General features: G+C 40.9%; 1 protein-coding gene across 3 annotated transcripts; it reads right to left on the reverse strand.

Moving 5' to 3' along the window:
* Positions 1-375: 375 nt before the first annotated feature.
* cbx3a (chromobox homolog 3a (HP1 gamma homolog, Drosophila)) lies at positions 376-13,227 on the reverse strand. 3 transcript variants are annotated; one of them, XM_055157510.1, is made up of 6 exons: positions 13,123-13,227; positions 10,139-10,163; positions 9,831-9,978; positions 6,669-6,819; positions 1,892-1,989; positions 376-826 (listed from the first exon to the last, which is right to left on the reverse strand). In XM_055157510.1, exons 2-6 carry the CDS (start codon positions 10,140-10,142, stop codon positions 700-702), a joined length of 528 nt encoding a protein of 175 aa, XP_055013485.1. In that variant the 5' UTR covers positions 10,143-10,163; positions 13,123-13,227; the 3' UTR covers positions 376-699. The 3 variants fall into 3 exon arrangements, with proteins under 3 accessions (XP_055013485.1, XP_055013484.1, XP_055013486.1); XM_055157509.1 differs by having other exon boundaries at positions 10,139-10,286; positions 13,123-13,225; XM_055157511.1 differs by lacking the exon at positions 10,139-10,163.
* Between the last annotated feature and the right edge of the window lie 4,700 nt (positions 13,228-17,927).

Below are 17,927 nucleotides of genomic sequence, written 5' to 3' on the forward strand. Positions count from 1 at the left end.
TTAAAGCTCGATCGGGCGTCAGCTGCTCTTCGTCTCGTGGAGTGTGGAGTTCTGCGTTGGTCCTTTCGCCCGCGGTCACTCGACGGTTTACACGGGCGCATCTCCGGCCCGACCGACACTCGGAACCGTAACGATGTTTCACCGCTGCTGCCATCGCCGTGATTTTAGCAAATTTGTATGAAAAAAAACAAAACACCCACCACTTCAATCCAGGTTAAAAATGCAAATGTGATGCGCACGTTACTGACATTTGTACAGTCAAATATTTTTTTCCCTGTATTCCCACATTACTGCATAACACGTTACTCCCAACACTGACCCAGATTCATGTGGGACTCTGCTTCATATGAATCACAGAATCAAACTGACAGGAGAATATTTTGTTCAAGTTTATTAAACAAATCGAATCACATAAAAGCCTTTAATCTTCAACAAATATAAACAGTTTACAAAAGTTCCCTAATCTGAGACAAACTGAAACGGCACGGCTATAGTGAACGGACAGGTAAAGAAGCAGACTATTTACAAAGGCCCCCCCCTCAGACCCGCCCCGCCCAACCCCGCCCTGAACCCACCCGGACCCAAACAGACCCGGGAAGTGGGGTCTTCCCGGGTCCCGCTTGTCCCCTGATGCCCGAGGTGCCCGAGGTGCCCACCCTGACAGAACTAAAAGGCTAAAGGAGGAGGTAAAACAGGAGTCTACTGCGCCTCGTCCTCGGGGCAGGAGTGCCACGTCAGACGCTCTTCGTAAAAGGAGATGACGACCTGAGGGCAGCGTTTGTTTGCTTCTTTGGCAGGAACCAGGTCTGCCTCATCTGAGTCCTTCCTGCAGACACACACAGACACACACACACACACACACACACTATTAGAAACTGTTCAAAGGTCTGACACCAAATCACCTTCAGTCGTGTTCTTGTACATCTAAATCAGAGGTGGGCAATTATTTTTTCCATGGGGCTACATGAGAAACAGAAAATATTGTGGAGACCAAAATTTTTAACTAAATTCTGCATAATATTAATTGTATTTCTTTAAAAAAAAAAAAAAAAAGGGATAAATATTGTTTTGATGAGCAGCTCAGACTGGAAAGAGTTTTTTTTAATGCTTAGTCAGAACTTATTTAAAAAATGTCTCTAAAATAAAATAAATACAGCTTTAGTCCAGGCATGAGGTAAAATTATAAAATGTTTAGTTTGTAATTCCAAATTATCTTAAAGGGGCTGGTCAGAATCGAACAAAGAGCCGAATGTGGACTTGTACAATGTCCAGGTCTGATCTAAATCATGATGTTTGACCTCCACTGTTTTTAAAGTTCTTACACCTTCAGACTGTTTGAGTCTTGCTTCACTCGTCAGTGTGACAGAGCTCAGACTGGACCAGACCTGAGCACTGTCCAGCTCCAGGGCCACATTCAGCCCTTTGAAGACTTTTTTTTTTTTCATTGTTTAGTCAGAACATAAACTTTTCCCCAGTCTGAGCAACTCGTCAAAACAATGAGATGTATTTCTTTTATAAAAAGCAGTAAACTTCATATTATGCAGAAATCGGTTCCGAATTTTGGCCTCCACAATATTTTTTGTTTCTCATGTGGCCCTATAGAAAAAAAAAAAAAAAAAACCTGGACTGGACCATCTGCAGGGAACTGTGGGTTTAACCTTAAAATTGTACCCGAATTAAACTTGCCGTGTTTGGTGAGAAAAAAAAAGTTTTCTTGCACATGTGTTCAATATAAACCCTAAAGATGAATCTAATGTAGAAAGGTCCGGAGCAAAGCAGTTTAAAGCCCAACACTGGCATCTGTTGGGTTTCCATGGTAACAGTCTTTAGGCCCATGTGAGGTGTGCAGTAGATCGTGTGTTCCGGACGCTCGTGTGAACAGTGAACGCACCATTTCATGAGGAACATGAGCTCGCCGCTGCTGTCCGTGGCCCCGATGATGCGTTCAGGCTCCAGGTTTCTGGCAAAGCCTCGAGGTTTTTCATTTTGCTGCAAAGAGACAGAGAGAGTCAGAGTTAGAACATGATGATATAACATCACCCCAACTCTGTACATGAGGTGGAGACTCGTCATCGACATTGCGCGACTCTCACCTGGTAAAACTTTTTCATGTTTTCGGTGTCCGAGTGAACTTTTTCCCACTGGACACCGAAACATATGTGCTGCTTTGTACAGTGTGCACATGGACTCACACTTGTCCCAACGAACGGAAAGTGTGGAATTTCTTGTACAAGTCATCGTTAAATACACATCTGTGCTTCGTCACGTTACAGACTGACCCACTGTGTCTCGCTCCTTCGGTGTGCAGAGACACGTGTACAGACCCGTTTGGTCTAGAGACGTGTGGATGGCGGCTAAACCGCGGGTCGGGCGGATGACGTGATGAAAAATTATATTTTAATTAAATTCAGGCGGGTGGTTGTTTCACTACTCAAATAAAAAACTCTGAACTCTGACCAAATGGGACCGAGCGGATGGCGGGCAGATGCGGTTTTGAAAACTGGTTAAAAACTGGTTGCAAATGGACAGCGGGCGGATGAAAAAGTAGCCCATCTGTGCACCTCTAGTTTGGTCACGCTACGCACAGCAACCTACATTCAGTTTGTCGATTAAAATCAACATAATCAATGAAATTCTTAATGATCAATTATAGATTAATCATGCCCATCCCTAATTTTTATCTTCTCTTAGTTTATGCAAATTATGTGGTTTTAAGTTTTGTTTCTGTGAGAGTTGAACAAAACTGAATTAAACACATTATAATGTCAAACAGCTGATGTGGCTCTAGAGTCGTTACAGTTTATATGTCGTAAAGTTGAATTTATTTATGCAGATTAGTGCATTTTAATATAAAAACGTTAATGATTAATCGATAATCATTCATTCTTCCAACGATCGATTAAGAAAATTTCATCAAATGCCCAACCCTAACCTGGACACATCTGAACTCATAATCCACTTCTACATAATTCCTGGATCTCATGTTCTCCACAGACTCTTCTCTTTCTCAATGACTTCAGAACTGTGAGCTCATCCCGTGGCCTTGGACTGTAACAGATCAGAGTCTAAAAGAACAACACTCTGATATTAACACCGTGACACCGTCTGATTCTGGCACTGAACTCAACTTTGAGACGTTTTATTTTGTAACACCACCACCAGCAGCAGCAGAAACCCTTTACAAAAACACAAGAATGAAAAGTGCAAAGCTTTTGTGGTGTAGTTTGATCTTCACTGGTTACTGCCCTCTTTTGTATTTTAGGAACCTGTTGTTGTGTCCTTAGGCAAAACACACGGCTACATGAGGTGAGAGTGATCAGTGGTGACAAGAGGAGAGTGTAAAAATAATATATCAAGATCCTAAATGTTAGAGTACAGGTTATTGTGAGTTAACATATCGATATCTTCCTGGAGCGGGATCGACCGGAGTCTCACGATTCAACTCGATTACGTTTCTGAAGCTCAGAGTCGATGCAGAAACAATTATCAATGCTTCTATTTATTTATTTTGTTTATTTATGAGACAGGGACAGTGCAGAATCGACATTAACCTCAAGAGAAGAGATGTATTGTTCCAGGTTGAAGCACTAGAGATCATTTCCACCTGTCGTCCCTGGTGCGTGTTTTTGGTCAAGTACAATTCCAATAGAGTCTTGTTTTGTTGTGTATTTGGTTGTTCTAGAACACAGGTGTCAAACATACGGCCCGGGGACCAGATCCGGCCCTCCAAGACCTTTAATGTGGCCCTCGGCTGATTTTCTACAAAAATATTTTAATTATATTTTCTATTAAAATCTTGTTAATTTTCTGTGGTGTTTATCACAGCAGCGTCTCCAGCGTCTCTGTACGTGGCCCCTCCCACCAGAGCAGCACAAATGAAGACTTGTCTCTTTCCAAACGCTCTTAAAGGACGATCGTTTTGACTGTTGACCGTGACACCCTCATCAGAAAAATGTCCAACATGAGAAAAGTGGAGCCGAGTGCAGGATTTTACAACAAAAATGGACTTTTTCCTGTTTACAAACAAGTTCATGTTAAAACTTTGTGTTGACATTACATTTTTCTTAAAGTTTCAGGTTGTTCATAATATTATAATATTTTGTAAAGAAAGAGTTCATCAATTAAAAAAGATTTCTGTAATAGATTTGTGTTTCTCTGCACAAATATTTGAACTTATTGTTATTTTTGGGGTTTATATGACATGAGTTTTCTGATCCGGCCCCTTTGGGATCAAAGTAGGTTGGATACGACCCCCGGAATAAAATTAGTTTAACACCCCTGATCTAGACGCTCTGAAAGAGATAAAACAAATCGTTTCTTCACTGTTCCTCTGGAAATGACTCATCAGGATCAAACAAGGGAATTTAAAAAAAAAAAAAGGGAATTCTGGCCAGCAAAAATAAACCACAAAGAGATTTCCTATGGTATCATCAAGACACCTGAAGTTTCATCAAGGTATTTGCTATTTAAATTGTTTCATAGTTTATTTAATGAAAGAAGCACATTTACTGAACTAAAATGTCATTAATTCATCCAGGAAAACCTGCACTAGTTTATGATTCAACGAACCCACACTGGCTCCTGTGATCAACATGACGCACGAGTCGAAGAGTCTGTGAGCCGAACCTCGAAAGAATCGACCATGAAAAGATCTTTGCAAACATTAAAAAGATCCGCTCACAAAAACCGATTAATTCTAGAAGACACAGTTGTGGATAAACAAGACAATAAAAAAACATGGTCCTACGACGAGTGACATGTTTATATGTGCTGGAACATACAGTTTCTACTGCCACTCACACTGCAAATGTTTTCTTTTTACATTTTAGTTCAGTAAATGTGTTTCTCTCATTAAATAAACTATGAAACTATTTAAATAGCAAATACCTTGATGAAAGTGACCTGAGTGTGTCTTGATGGGACCATTGGAAATCTCTTCGTGGTTTATGTTCTCTAGACATAATTCCCGTTTTTTTTTTTTTTTTTTTTGAAAATTCCCTTGTTTGATCCCGATGAGTCATTTCCAGAGGAACAGTGAAGAAACGATTCGTTTTATCCCTTTCAGAGCGTCTAGAACCAAATACACAACAAAACCTGCCCATGTTTCTCTGATGCTGCTGAAGTCAGTGACATATCGTGCCTGGTGTCATGGCGGCGTAGGTACTGTTGCTGTCGGGGTCACGTGACGGTGCAAAGACTCTATACCCAACACTAGAACTAATATTTGAGACATTTAGAGACGGTGAACAGGCGTTTCAGATTCACAGGTGACACATTTCAATTTGTAGTCGCGCTATAAGCTCATTAAACGACGAGGAGCTGTGCGTTATGGAGTTTTAACGCGTGTCGTGGTGTTTTACGACTCCACGGTGACGTTTAAACTGCAGAACGCACGGCTCCATGTTGTTTAATGCTTGCATATTTCCTGGCATATTTTACTACAGCATTTTGTGGGTGCGCTACAGTTGTGTCGCTTGTTTAGATGTAGGGCAGCTGTGCGCTTGTGACACTTTTGAGATTCTGTTCAGGATTAGAGCAGGTGTGTTTCAGCCGTTTCACAGCTGAATCTGAGTCACACGGACTAATCCAACATGTTCTATGTTCTTCAAGTGAGTCACAAACACTAAACTTAATTCACTCGTTAAGTTCATTCATCTTAAATAAAAAGATAAACGCACCATTAGTGTTTTTAGTAGAAACGGGGTGGAGTCAGGTGTAAACACGCCTTTGTTTTTACTTTTACTACATCGACTTGTTTTAAATCACAGCACTGAAGTACAGTATTTTTTGGATTATAAGTGTCAGTTTTTTTCATGGTTTGGGTGTTTCCTGTGACTTCTATATTAAAATGTTTTTCGTGAAGTGTGGAGAGGTTCTAGTCTTGTGTGTGAGTATCTGCTGCTCCTGTTCCTCCTGTACCACTGTCACTTGGCTCTACTGCGCATGTCTCCTGCAGAAAGAGCCTCTGTCCTGTCTGTATCATGTCAGTCGATCGCACCGTTACTTCTGCACCACTGAACAATTTAACATTTAAACTTTAAACTTACAAAGACTGAGAAGACTGAACACAAATGAACACAAAAACAAAATCAGATTCTGCAGATTACAAACTGCAAGTTGTGAAATCTGCAGCTGAAAACGGAAATCGAGCAGCAGAAAGAAAGTTTGGAGTGAGAGACAAACTTGTGACACTTTATGAAACTTTCCTGAAGTAGAAGAAGAATTGAATGGATTTAGTGATTTGGAGTGAGATGGAGAGTTTGGTTAAACTTGTTCTGTTGTTTATGTTATAGTTTATCTGAAGAACTGTTCATATGTGACGTTAACAGTCTGTTGTTCTCACTTCTATTGTTACTACAACTTCACTTCACACAGGAAATGTCAGTTCCTGTTCTGACAGGAACTGACAGGAACTGCCCCCCCCCCCCAAAAAGTGCAACTTATAGTCAGAAAAATACGGCATGTATCGTATCGTGACTTTCTGACGATACCGAGCAAGACCAGAGTGGAATTTTGACCTCAAGAGCTGCTTATACAATACATCTGTACAGGAACTACACATTTTACTCAAATAAATGTGTTTGATTTTAACTCTGAACTGTAACAGCAGGAAGAGTCGCCAGTTTAATACACAGAGGATGTTAATGACTACCTAAAACTCCACTCACCGGCTTCTTGGCCTCCGGCTCCGCCTCCTCTGTGGACGCCTTCCTCTTCACGGCGGCCGGTTTCTCCTTGATGTTCTTCTGCGCCTCCAGAAACGCCGAGATCAGCTCCGGACAGTCCAGGTTCTCCTCGGGCTCCCACGTGTTGTCCGCACTGACGACAAAAACAAACAAAAAAAAACACACAAATCACACAAAATGAACTAAGAAAACGTTTAATTGGGGATGAATGAGTCGGCCACAAAAAACACAATAGGCACCGCCAAAAAGGAATTGCAATGCTGCCCGTAAAAGAAAAAAGAAAAGTAAAATTTGACAGTGTCACATCCCGACTTTACACCGACACTTCGCAGCTGATGTCGTCAACAGTCCCTGGGGTGACGCTAACTGGAGGCACTGCTCCGTCTCTCCAGTTAAGACTTTAATCTGAGTTTTGTTTTAACACAGTCCGACCACAAACAGACGGATTCGATTTAAACGAGTCGCTCAAATACGGTGATGTAATGCAATTATGTGTCTAACTTGTTTACGCTTTTGTATTTATCGTGTGTAAGGCCCCGAGACACACACCGAATTAGGCCTGTAACGAAAAGCAATAAATCAATTAAAGGTTGTATGGAGGATTTTTTTTTGTTTCAAATTGTCAGTGATAGATTATAGAGGTGCAGTAGCCTTGTAATTATGATGACCAAAAAAAAGAGAATAAAAATTCATCAACTCTGGACGTGGTGGGGCTAAACATTTGCCAATAGATAACGACACTGCCTCGTTATCTGTGAGCTGACAGGCTGTCAATCAAACTCCCTACGTTTCTAGTGTAACTGACTTGCCTGCGCCGCCGGTACGTGGTTTACGTACGACTGTCACGCAGTCCACAGACGCACAGACGCTGTTTACTCCACCAACGCAACAGTTCTTAGCGGCTTTTTTTGACCTATATCTTCCTCACAGTTCGCACAAAGTTTGTTGCAATGGCGACAAGAATCCAGGAGCAGTTCGCCGCAAAAGAAAGTCCGTTTTTTGAGGTCGCTGAAAAGAAGAAGACAAGGGGAAAAGCAGCGAAGCCAAACTAAGGTGATTCTTGAAGATTCATTCCAGCGATGGCGCGACTGAAGCAGACGCAGGGTCTAAAGACTGAACGCACTGGTCCACAAATTACTCCTGGACAGGAAACTTCTGCTTATTATGAAAACGTACTTTATTTCCAAGAGCTAGACAAATGTTTTTCAGGACACAAAAGCGATATCCTATGTCTGAAAACGTAATTTTCAAGGCAAAGAAAGAGTCCGCTTGCTGCTGCGTGTTGTAGCTAGTTCATTCGCACTGAATCTCCGCGCACCTTCTCTCTGCACCCCTTTCCTGCTCCTCTCCCCGCTGCCCGTTCCGCTCTTCCCCCTGCTCCTCACTTCTCCGGGCACGGAATCTCCGCGCACCGCTCCCTCTCCTCTCTCCTCTCCCTGCTCCGCTCTTCTCCCTGCTCCTCACTTCTCGTCCGCGCACGAAATGTCCGCGCACCCCCTCCCCCCGCTCCTCACTTCTCCGTCTTGCCTAACCAACACTGTAGTTAGTTGTTTACAAGTCATGTGCAGCGCACCGGCTGTAAACAAACCTGTTTCTGGCGTAAGGAGGAGGAGGGAGGAGGTGTTTCTACGTAGGAGCTGTAGGGGAGGGGAGTGGTTTCACGCATGCGCAACATTTGAAAAAGGACAAACAGTCGCTGGATTTCTCGTTCCTTGGAAAATCCTCCATACAACCTTTAATCGCATGAAAACATGTAACGAGCTCGATAATTTCTATTTGCATGCTTGTTTGTTTTCCTTGTTTCTCTCTCTACCGAAGAGACCGAGTGTCAAAAGATTGCCGTCACTCTCTACAGTTTCCTTCGCTTAATGACGCTTGAACGAACGTGTCGATTACGCGACTTAACACAGACTCATGTACAGACTGTATAAAAAGTGGACTAAGGGTCTGTTTTCACGAGAACGTTTGAGGGTAAAAACGACAAAACATTTGATCAGAAGTGTCTTTCGTTTATAGATGGTGACGGCGTTTTTGGGGCTTTAAACGCAAAAATCTGAACCCACCTCCAGAGTGGAAAAGTTGAATACACTTAACCATAGTGTTTCCGTCTATTAGGGATGGGCATTCGATGAAATTTTCTTAATCGATCGTCGGAAGAATTAATGATCGATTATCGATTAATCATTAACGTTTTTATATTAAAATGATCATTATTATTACTATCTGCACTACTAATCTGCATAAATAAATTCAACTTTACGACATAAACCGTAAACACTCTAGAACCACATCAGCCATAGTGCTACAGTTTTGTTGCTTGTGGAGTGAAAGGAAACTCATTTATGCGACACATTTGACATTTTTACTGTTTTGAGGATTAAAATGTTTGTGTTTCATATGAACTTTGCACAAGAAGAAGTGGTTTAACAAAGACTTAGTATCAGAGCCACGATTTAGCCTTAATTTTTTATTGAATCGATTTGAAATACATCATACTGAATCGAAAGTGCACTGTATCGAGACATGTATCGTATCGTGGCCTGTGTATCGAGACATGTATCGTATCGTGGCCTGTGTATCGAGACATGTATCGTATCGATCGTATCGCCTGTATCGTATCGTGTATCGAGACATGTATCGTATACCCAGCCCAAACATATATATATATATATATATATATATGCACAAAGGTATGTTATTGATTTAAATATTTCTTTGGAATAACTTTGTTTCTGGCCTTTATCGTGGCTGATTGATGTTCTCAAGATGAACATAAATAATCATCAAACTTGTTACGTTGAGTTTTGTGTATGCGTATTTACACTCTATTTTGTATTCTTTTCAGCTCTTACGGCAGATTGGAGGAATTATTGCTATTAAATCTAAAAATGGCCAGTTCAAGTGTCAGTCTTCATTCAGAGGGACACCCTACAGTAACTTCTGAACATCATAGACATACATGCAGACCCCCCACCCCAGCATGATGTCACTGCAAATATCAATACACTACACTGCTGTTAAAATCTCTTTGTGAGCTTGAGCATGCAGCAGCAGCAGCAGCAGCAGAGAGGAGACAAAGCCCCGTTCCGGCCCGTACCCGGCGGCTCCAGCTCAGCAGGGGGCAGCACAGAGCTCCACACTCACTCTGTAAAGCCCTTCCACTTCAGGTAGAACTCCACCTTCCCGTTGACGAGGCGCTGGTCCAGGATCTTCTCCACCACGAACTCCTCGGGCTCCTCTGACGGGCTCGAGTCTTTCTTGGACTTTGTGTTCTGCTTTTTCCCCATGGCGGCTACAAACACATGCAGACGGAAATGATCAGGAGGTAAAAGAAAAACGACAACATGAAACTATTCTAAGGAGGGACTTTTGAGACGCTGGGTCCAATAAATGTCCTTTTGAGGATGTATAAAGTAGGAAAGATGTGAAAGATGTAATGAGATGTCACATACCCATTTACTTTAGTTTCTTTAGACCCTTGGGAAGAAAATGACAATTATATTTTGGCTTCTCGTGTTCAACTTATTCTGCCCAGCCCACTTTTCTCTCTAAATCAGGAGTCTCCAACCTGCAGCTTCCAAGCAGCTCGCCAAAAGATCTCTGAATTAAACAAAGTAAAATTATATTAATTCAGTGCCTAGTACCACTCAATGTGTCAAAATTTGTGCACTACTGAATGGATAAAGGTTTATATTCAATCTGTGTGTCATTCATTCAACATAAAACCAAAAATAAAAAAATGAAAAATCAACGATTTTCTTCATTATTTGTCTCCAAAACCAAAAATGAAAAAAAACAAAAAAAAAAAACAGATTATTATTCATTTTTTTCAGTTTTTGATTTTGTGTTTAAATGAAAAACGGAAAAAAAAGAATAATGGCCGTTTCCAGTTTATGTGACTTAAACTGCGATGCCGGGACTGAGACCGGGACTGAGACCGGGACTGAGACCGGACCGAGACCGGGACCGGGACCGGGACCGAGACCGGGACGGGAGGCTCAGAGCCCACAGCAGGGCTTGAAGCTGAGGCTCAGACCCTGCGGAGGCTCAGAGTCAAAGCTCGGAGTCCGCCCTGGTCCCGGACCTGGATCCGTCCTGGTTCAGTCCGTATGCGGCTCAAAAATCCGGCATCGCAGTCACGGGAGTCACATAAACGGCCGTTATCTGTTTTTTCCATTTTTCATTTAAACACAAAATCAAAAACTGAAAAAACAAATCATTATCTGTTTTTTCATTTTGATTTTGGAGACAAATAATGAAGTTGTTTTTTTCATTTTCGTATTTTTGGTTTTATATTGAAAAATAAATGAACAAATGACACTCAGATTTGTGCCTAATCTAAGGTTCGCTGTTGCCCTTTTATTTAACAAATTTTTTGTGACGGTTTTCTGGTGTTTTCGTTTTATAAAAGGCAGCTCACCGGAGGATAAAGGTTGGAGACACCTGCTCTAAACGCCCCTAAATTGTGATTTTTGTTGCAGCACTTGCGGTTAAGCGGGAATCAGATTCATTTCAAAGAGAATTTGGAAACATGTGTACGATCCACAGCAAAAGACGCTGGTGGACACTGCACCGATGTAAGACGGTGTCCACCAGCGTCTGAGCACAACTGAAGAAGCTGCTGAACGTATTTGACCAAACAAACTTCTGACCAGTTGAGAAATTGAATTTCTCATTTTGCCAAGAATTTGGAAACGTTTTGCTGATTAAATCTGACATAAAGTTGGTTCATTTATGTAAAATGTTCAATGTTAATGTGACCTGGAGCTCTGAGGATTTAAAACGCCTTCGATGTGATTTGCTGTGAGGATCGGCTCTGTACAAAACAGAACAACCTGAACGTTTACAGCGACGCGCACTGAAACTTCTGGAATAAGTTGAAAATTAAAGCAACACTGTGGAACTTTCTGGAGTTGGCAATTCACCTGCATGATTCTACAGAAGCAGAAAGTTAAAACCTCCATGGAGTTAAGTCCAGGGTGACCAGACTTGGCCCTGTTTAACCGAGACAGTCCCAGTTTTGAGTCTGTGTGTCCTGTCCCTGTAGATTTATATAAAACCACTGATTTGTCCAAGTTTTATACAAGAAATGAACCTGGTGTCCCTGTTTTTGACCAATCAGGTCTAAACCGGGTCTAAACCAGGTCTAAACTAGGTGCCGAAATCAGACTATATCAGGTCAAAACTAGGACTAAACCAGGTCTAAATTAGGATTATATCAGGTCTAACCCAGGTCTAACCAGGTCTAACCCAGGTCTAAACCAGGTGCGAAATCGGACTAAACTGGGTCTGTATCAGGTCTAAAGCAGTTCTGTTTCAGGTCTAAACCGGGTCTAAACCAGGTCTAAACTGGGATTAAACCAGGACTGTATCAGGTCTAAACCGGGTCTGTATCAGGTCTAAACCAGGACTATATGAGGTCTAACCCAGGTCTAAACTAGGTGCCGAAATCGGACTATATCAGGTCAAAACTAGGACTAAATCAGGTCTAAACCAGGACTAAATCAGGTCTAAACAGGACTAAATCAGGTCTAAACAGGTCTAAAGGTCTAAAGGTCTAACTAACCCAGGTCTAACCAGGTAAAATCTAAACCAGGTCTGTAAGGTCTAAACAGTTCTGTATCAGGTCTAAACCGGGTAAACCAGGACTAAGGTCTAACCCGGGTCTAAACTAGGTAAATCAGACTATATCAGGTCTAAACCAGGACTATATCAGGTCTAAACCAGGACTATATCAGGTCTAAACCAGGACTATATCGGGTCTAAACCAGGTACTAAACTAGGACTGTATCAGGTCTAAACCAGGTATAAACTAGGACTATACCAGGTGTAAACCAGGTTTAAACCAGGTCTAAACCAGGACTTTATCACTACTCACCACAGTGCGTCCTCCTGCGGGGCCCTAAACTCTATTTACATTACGGAACATTCATTGATTCACTCACTTCTCTCTCTAAACTCATTTTATTTGACATTTTCAGAGCAGAGAGTGTTAAAAGCGCAGTTTGACCCTCAGATTTGCGCAGGTGGAGAAGAAAAAGCGCAGATAAACGCAGATAAACGCAGACAAACGCGTTCCGCTCCGGGCGCAAACAGGACAAAGCGCGCAAACACAGGCCGCAAACACAGGCCAAGAGCGGCTCCGAAACGCACGCAAACCCGCACGAAAACACCGCAAACCCGCACCGTTCCACCGCGAGCTCAAAGCAGATAAAAGCGCAGAAAAGTGAGATAATTTGTCTGTGTTTTGGTGTAAAAATCTGAGCATAAACGCAGCGGGGGGGGGAAAGCACAAAGAGGCGCAGAGGAGCTAACGCCGCGAGGCTAAAGCGCGCGCGGAGGCCAAACAGCGCAGCGAAAAGGGCCGAATCAGCGGGTTTGGAAAGAAAAGCTGGGGCGTTTTTATCAAGACAAATGTGAAATAAAATGTTCTTACCACGCGGTCGGTCCGGGTTCTGTCGGTGAGGAGCGGGACGAGCGCCAAACGCGAATGACCAGGGCGCTACGGGAGCCGAGGAGGAAGAACACGTGACCGCTCCCGCCCACGAGGAAGGAAGACGCGAGCATCGACTGTATTTATATTTATTTATTTTTATTATTTTTATTTTTTATATACACATTATTTTTATGTTTTATTTTTATATATATTGCTTTTATATATTATTATTTTTTTTTTTTTTTTTTTTTTTTTTTTTTCCCCAATCACGTGCGTTTGAGTACTTTAAAATAATATTAAGCAAGTTTATAGTTTGACCCGGGACAGTTTTGAGTCTGTGTCCCCTGTCCCAACAGATTTGTACAAAACCAGAGATTTGTCCCAGTTTTATACAAGAAATGAACCAGGTGTGTTTCTTTTTGATCAGTTTGAGCTAAACTAGGACAAAACTAAGACTAAACCAGGACTAAACCAGGACTACATCAGGACTAAACTAAAGGACTAAACTAAAACCTAAACTAAACTAAACCGGACTAAGAAAAACTACAGGACTAAACAAAAACTAAAGGACTAAACCTAGGACTAAAAACAGGACTAACTAAACCAGGGACTAAACTAAAGACTAAACCAGGACAAAAACTAAGACTAAACCTAGACTAAACTAAAACAGGACTAAAAAGACTAAAGGACTAAACTAAACTAAACAGGTCTAAAACCAGGACTAAACTAAACTAAGGACTAAACAGACTAAACCAGGACTAAACCAAGGACTAAACCTAGGACTAAACAGGTCAGGACTAACTAAACCAGGACTAAAACTAAAACTAAACTAAAAGGACTAAACTAAGACTAAACCAAACTAGGACTAAAACTAGGACTAAAACTATCACATTTTTAGACTAATCTGATCCCCTCCAACAGTAAAGAGGAGCATAAATGTTTTTTTTTTTTTTTTTGTCCAAAATAGAGAATCCACAATGTTTTCGCTTTTTTCACTATTTTATTTACACCAAACATCCAAACCCGAGTGTGTCCCAGTTTAGAAGTTTGTAAATCTGGTCACTCGAGTCCAGTAGAAGTAGATCCTGGACTGTTTTATTGCAGTTTTTCTATAAATTCAGACTCCGGGTCCAAACGTGTTGGCTTCAATAATACAGTAACAGTAACAAAAAAACACGTGAAAATGAAAATCTGCCTCTCGCTCTGGTGAAACTGAAACCATGTCAGTGTGACGAGGTGGAGCGTTTCAGACCTGCAGCTTCAGGAAGTCACTGGTTAAACCGTTTTAGATCAATATTACAGTTTACAAAGAACAGAGAGTAAAAATATTGATCTGGGTCTGTTATAGTTTGATATTAAATGCTCCAAAACGTGCGTCAGGAGTCTTTGTTAAATGCATTTATTTGTCTTTACAGTGATTTTAATTTATTCTGGGTTTTGTGAGGCTAAAATAACTTAATCTGGAACTTAAATAACTTAAATAAACCTTTTTTTTTTTTCAAGATGAAGGTGACCAGACGCCCATATTCACCCGGGACAGTCCCAGTTGTCTCCTGTCCCAACAGATTTATACAAAACTATTGATTTGTCCCAGTTTTATACAAGAAATGTCCCAGGTGTGTTTATTTTTGACTAATCTGATCTAAACCAGGACTAAACTAACATCAGGTCTAAAGCAGGACTAAACTAGGACTAAAACAGGACTAAAACAGGTCTAAACTAACATCAGGTCTAAACCAGGACTAAACTAAGACTAAACCAGGACTAAACTAAAATTAATCCAGGACTAAAACAGGACTAAACCAGGACTAAAGTAAGACTAAACAGGACTACATCAGATCTAAACCAGGACTAAACCAGGTCTAAACCAGGACTAAACTAAGACTAATCCAGGACTAAAACAGGACTAAACCAGGACTAAAGTAACATCAGGTCTGAACCAGGACTAAACTAAGACTAAACCAGGACTACATCAGATCTAAACCAGGACGAAACCAGGTCTAAACCAGGACTAAACTAAAACTAATCCAGGACTACATCGGATCTAAACCAGGACGAAACCAGGTCTAAACCAGGACTAAACTAAAACTAATCCAGGACTACATCAGATCTAAACCAGGATGAAACTAAGACTAAACCAGGACTAAACTAAAACTAATCCAGGACTACATCAGATCTAAACCAGGACGAAACTAAGACTAAACCAGGACTAAACTAAAACTAATCCAGGACTACATCAGGTCTAAAACAGGACTAAAACAGGTCTAAACCAGGTCTAAACCAGGACTAAAACAGGACTAAACTAACATCAGGTCTGAACCAGGACTAAACTTAGACTGAACCAGGACTACATCAGGTCTAAACCAGAACTAAATTAAGACCAAACCTGGTCTAAACCAGGACTAAACTAACATCAGGACTAAACCAGGACTAAAAAAGGACTAAAACAGGTCTAAACCAGGACTACCACAGGACGATCAATTTTAACATTTTTTTTTATAATCCGGTCCTTTCCAACAGTAAAAAGGAGCATAAATTGTCATTTTTTTGAGAGTTATTGTGAACGCGTTAAATAAAGTTTGACTGACTTATTGAACTGTTGTGTTTCGTTTAAAGCGCCTTAAAGTCCGGTGTGGTTTATATGTGAAAAAAGTTCGAAAATAGACAATTCAATGACAGAGCGCTTTATAATCCAGAGCGCCATTTTTAATTTTACTGCAACTTTAGGAGCTTTATGTTTCTGTTTTTTGTTTCTGTTTAAATTGTTGTGGATGAGACACTGGGGTGGGGGGTGATGTTTTTAATTACTGTATTTTTTTCTGTTGCATGTGAAGTGCTATATAAAAAAAGTTTGATTGATTAAATTGCACTTTTAATGATTCTGTTTCATGGATTTTGTTTGACTGAAAGTTAAACCCTGATCACTTTATAGAATTTCCTGGTGCATTCTTAAATTTCGATCATTGTAAAACATTTCCTTGTTCCTCAAACCTCAACACGAGTTTCTCTGTGTGTGTCACAGTCCAAATAGAACAGAACAAACCAGGACTAAAGTAAGACCAAACCAGGTCTAAACCAGGACTAAACTGAGACTAAACTAAGACTAAACCAGGACAACATCAGGACTAAAGTAAGACCAAACCAGGACTAAACCAGGATTAAACTAAGGCTAAAACAGGTCTAAACCAGGACTAAACTGAGACTAAACTAAGACTAAACCAGGACTAAACTAAGACTAAACCAGGACTAAACTAAGACTAAACCAGGACTAAACTAAGACTAAAACCAGGACTAAACTGAAGACTAAACCAGGACTAAACTAGACTAACAGGACTAAACTAAGAAAAACCAGGACTAAACTAAGACTAAACCAGGACTAAACTAAGACTAAACCAGGACTAAACTGAGACTAAAACAGGACTAAACCAGGACTAAACTAAGACTAAACCAGGACTAAACTGAGACTAAACCAAGGACTAAACTAAGACTAAACCAGGACTAAACTAAGACTAAAACAGGACTAAACCAGACTAAACTGAGACTAAACTAAGACTAAACCAGAACTAAATTTAACATCAGGTCTAAACCAGGACTAAATTAAGACTGAACTAAGAGTAAACCAGGACTACATCAGGTCTAAACCAGGACTAAACTAGGCCCAAACTAGGACTAAACTAAGACTAAACCAGGACTCTCATATTTTTTGACTAATCTGGTCCCTGCAAACAGTCAAGAGGAACATAAATTGTTGTTTGTTTGTCCAAAATATATATTAAAAAACGTGTTTGTGAATGAACATAAATCAAAGAACAGGAACCAGACTTCAGACCAGAAAAAGGTGTTTTTTTTTATTTTTCATCAGAAACATCATCGCCCTAGAAGCCAAACCATACGAGCAACATCCACAATCACCATGCAGTCAAACAGCTCAAATCAACAGAAAAAAAACAGCTTCAAACCAGAATATAAAACAAAAAGAATCATAAACGCTCAAACTATATTAAATTAAACACAACCTTAAAGGACCGGAAAAGGAAAAAGGAAAAAGGCCGCTCTTAATGAGAGACTGTCTTCAATCATTTACGCAACAAATGAGAAAAGTGAAAGGGCCAACAGTCCAATTTCAACAGCGCTGATTGTATTCCTTTAAACCTTTTTTTTTTTTTTTTTACTCGAAATTATGAATTGTTTTTTCCAAATCAAGAAATCAAGCATGAGGTAGAAGAGTCAACTTGTACTAAGGGGAAAAAGTGAAGTCATTTAAAAAAAAGAAAAAGGTCCTTATATGACGGAAATAAACTCTTCAAGTCGAGTTCAAATGTTGTTCCCTCCAGAGTCCTGCACTGGGTACGAGCAAAAAGTTACTGAAACGAGCCGGTACTGATGACACACGGGCGGGTCGGGACTAAACCAGGACTAATCTTGGACTAATCTTGGACTTAAGAGCGAGAGAACCCTGAGCCCGTGGAGCAGGTGTCCACAAAGCGAGATCAGGCGACGGCTGCGTTTACCTCCGTGGGGCGCGGTGATCTGAGCCGGTCCTTTTGCCTGCGGTCCTGGTTTAAGTCCTGGTTTTAGTCCTAGAATCAGGCCTAGGTTAGTCCTGGAATTAATCCTGGTTTTAGTCCTAGGATCAGTCCTAGTTTTAGTCCTAAATTAGTCCTGGTTTTAGTCCTGGTTTTAGTCCTAGGTTAGTCCTGGTTTTAGTCCGAGAATCAGTCCTAGGTTAGTCCTGGTTTTAGTCCTGGAATTAATCCTGGTTTTAGTCCTAGGATCAGTCCTGATTTTAGTCCTGGTTTTAGTCC

The sequence above is a fragment of the Boleophthalmus pectinirostris genome, unplaced genomic scaffold, assembly GCF_026225935.1.
Source record: "Boleophthalmus pectinirostris isolate CB_2022bp ecotype Guang Dong unplaced genomic scaffold, ASM2622593v1 HiC_scaffold_21, whole genome shotgun sequence".
NCBI classification, from domain to species: Eukaryota; Metazoa; Chordata; class Actinopteri; order Gobiiformes; family Gobiidae; genus Boleophthalmus; species Boleophthalmus pectinirostris.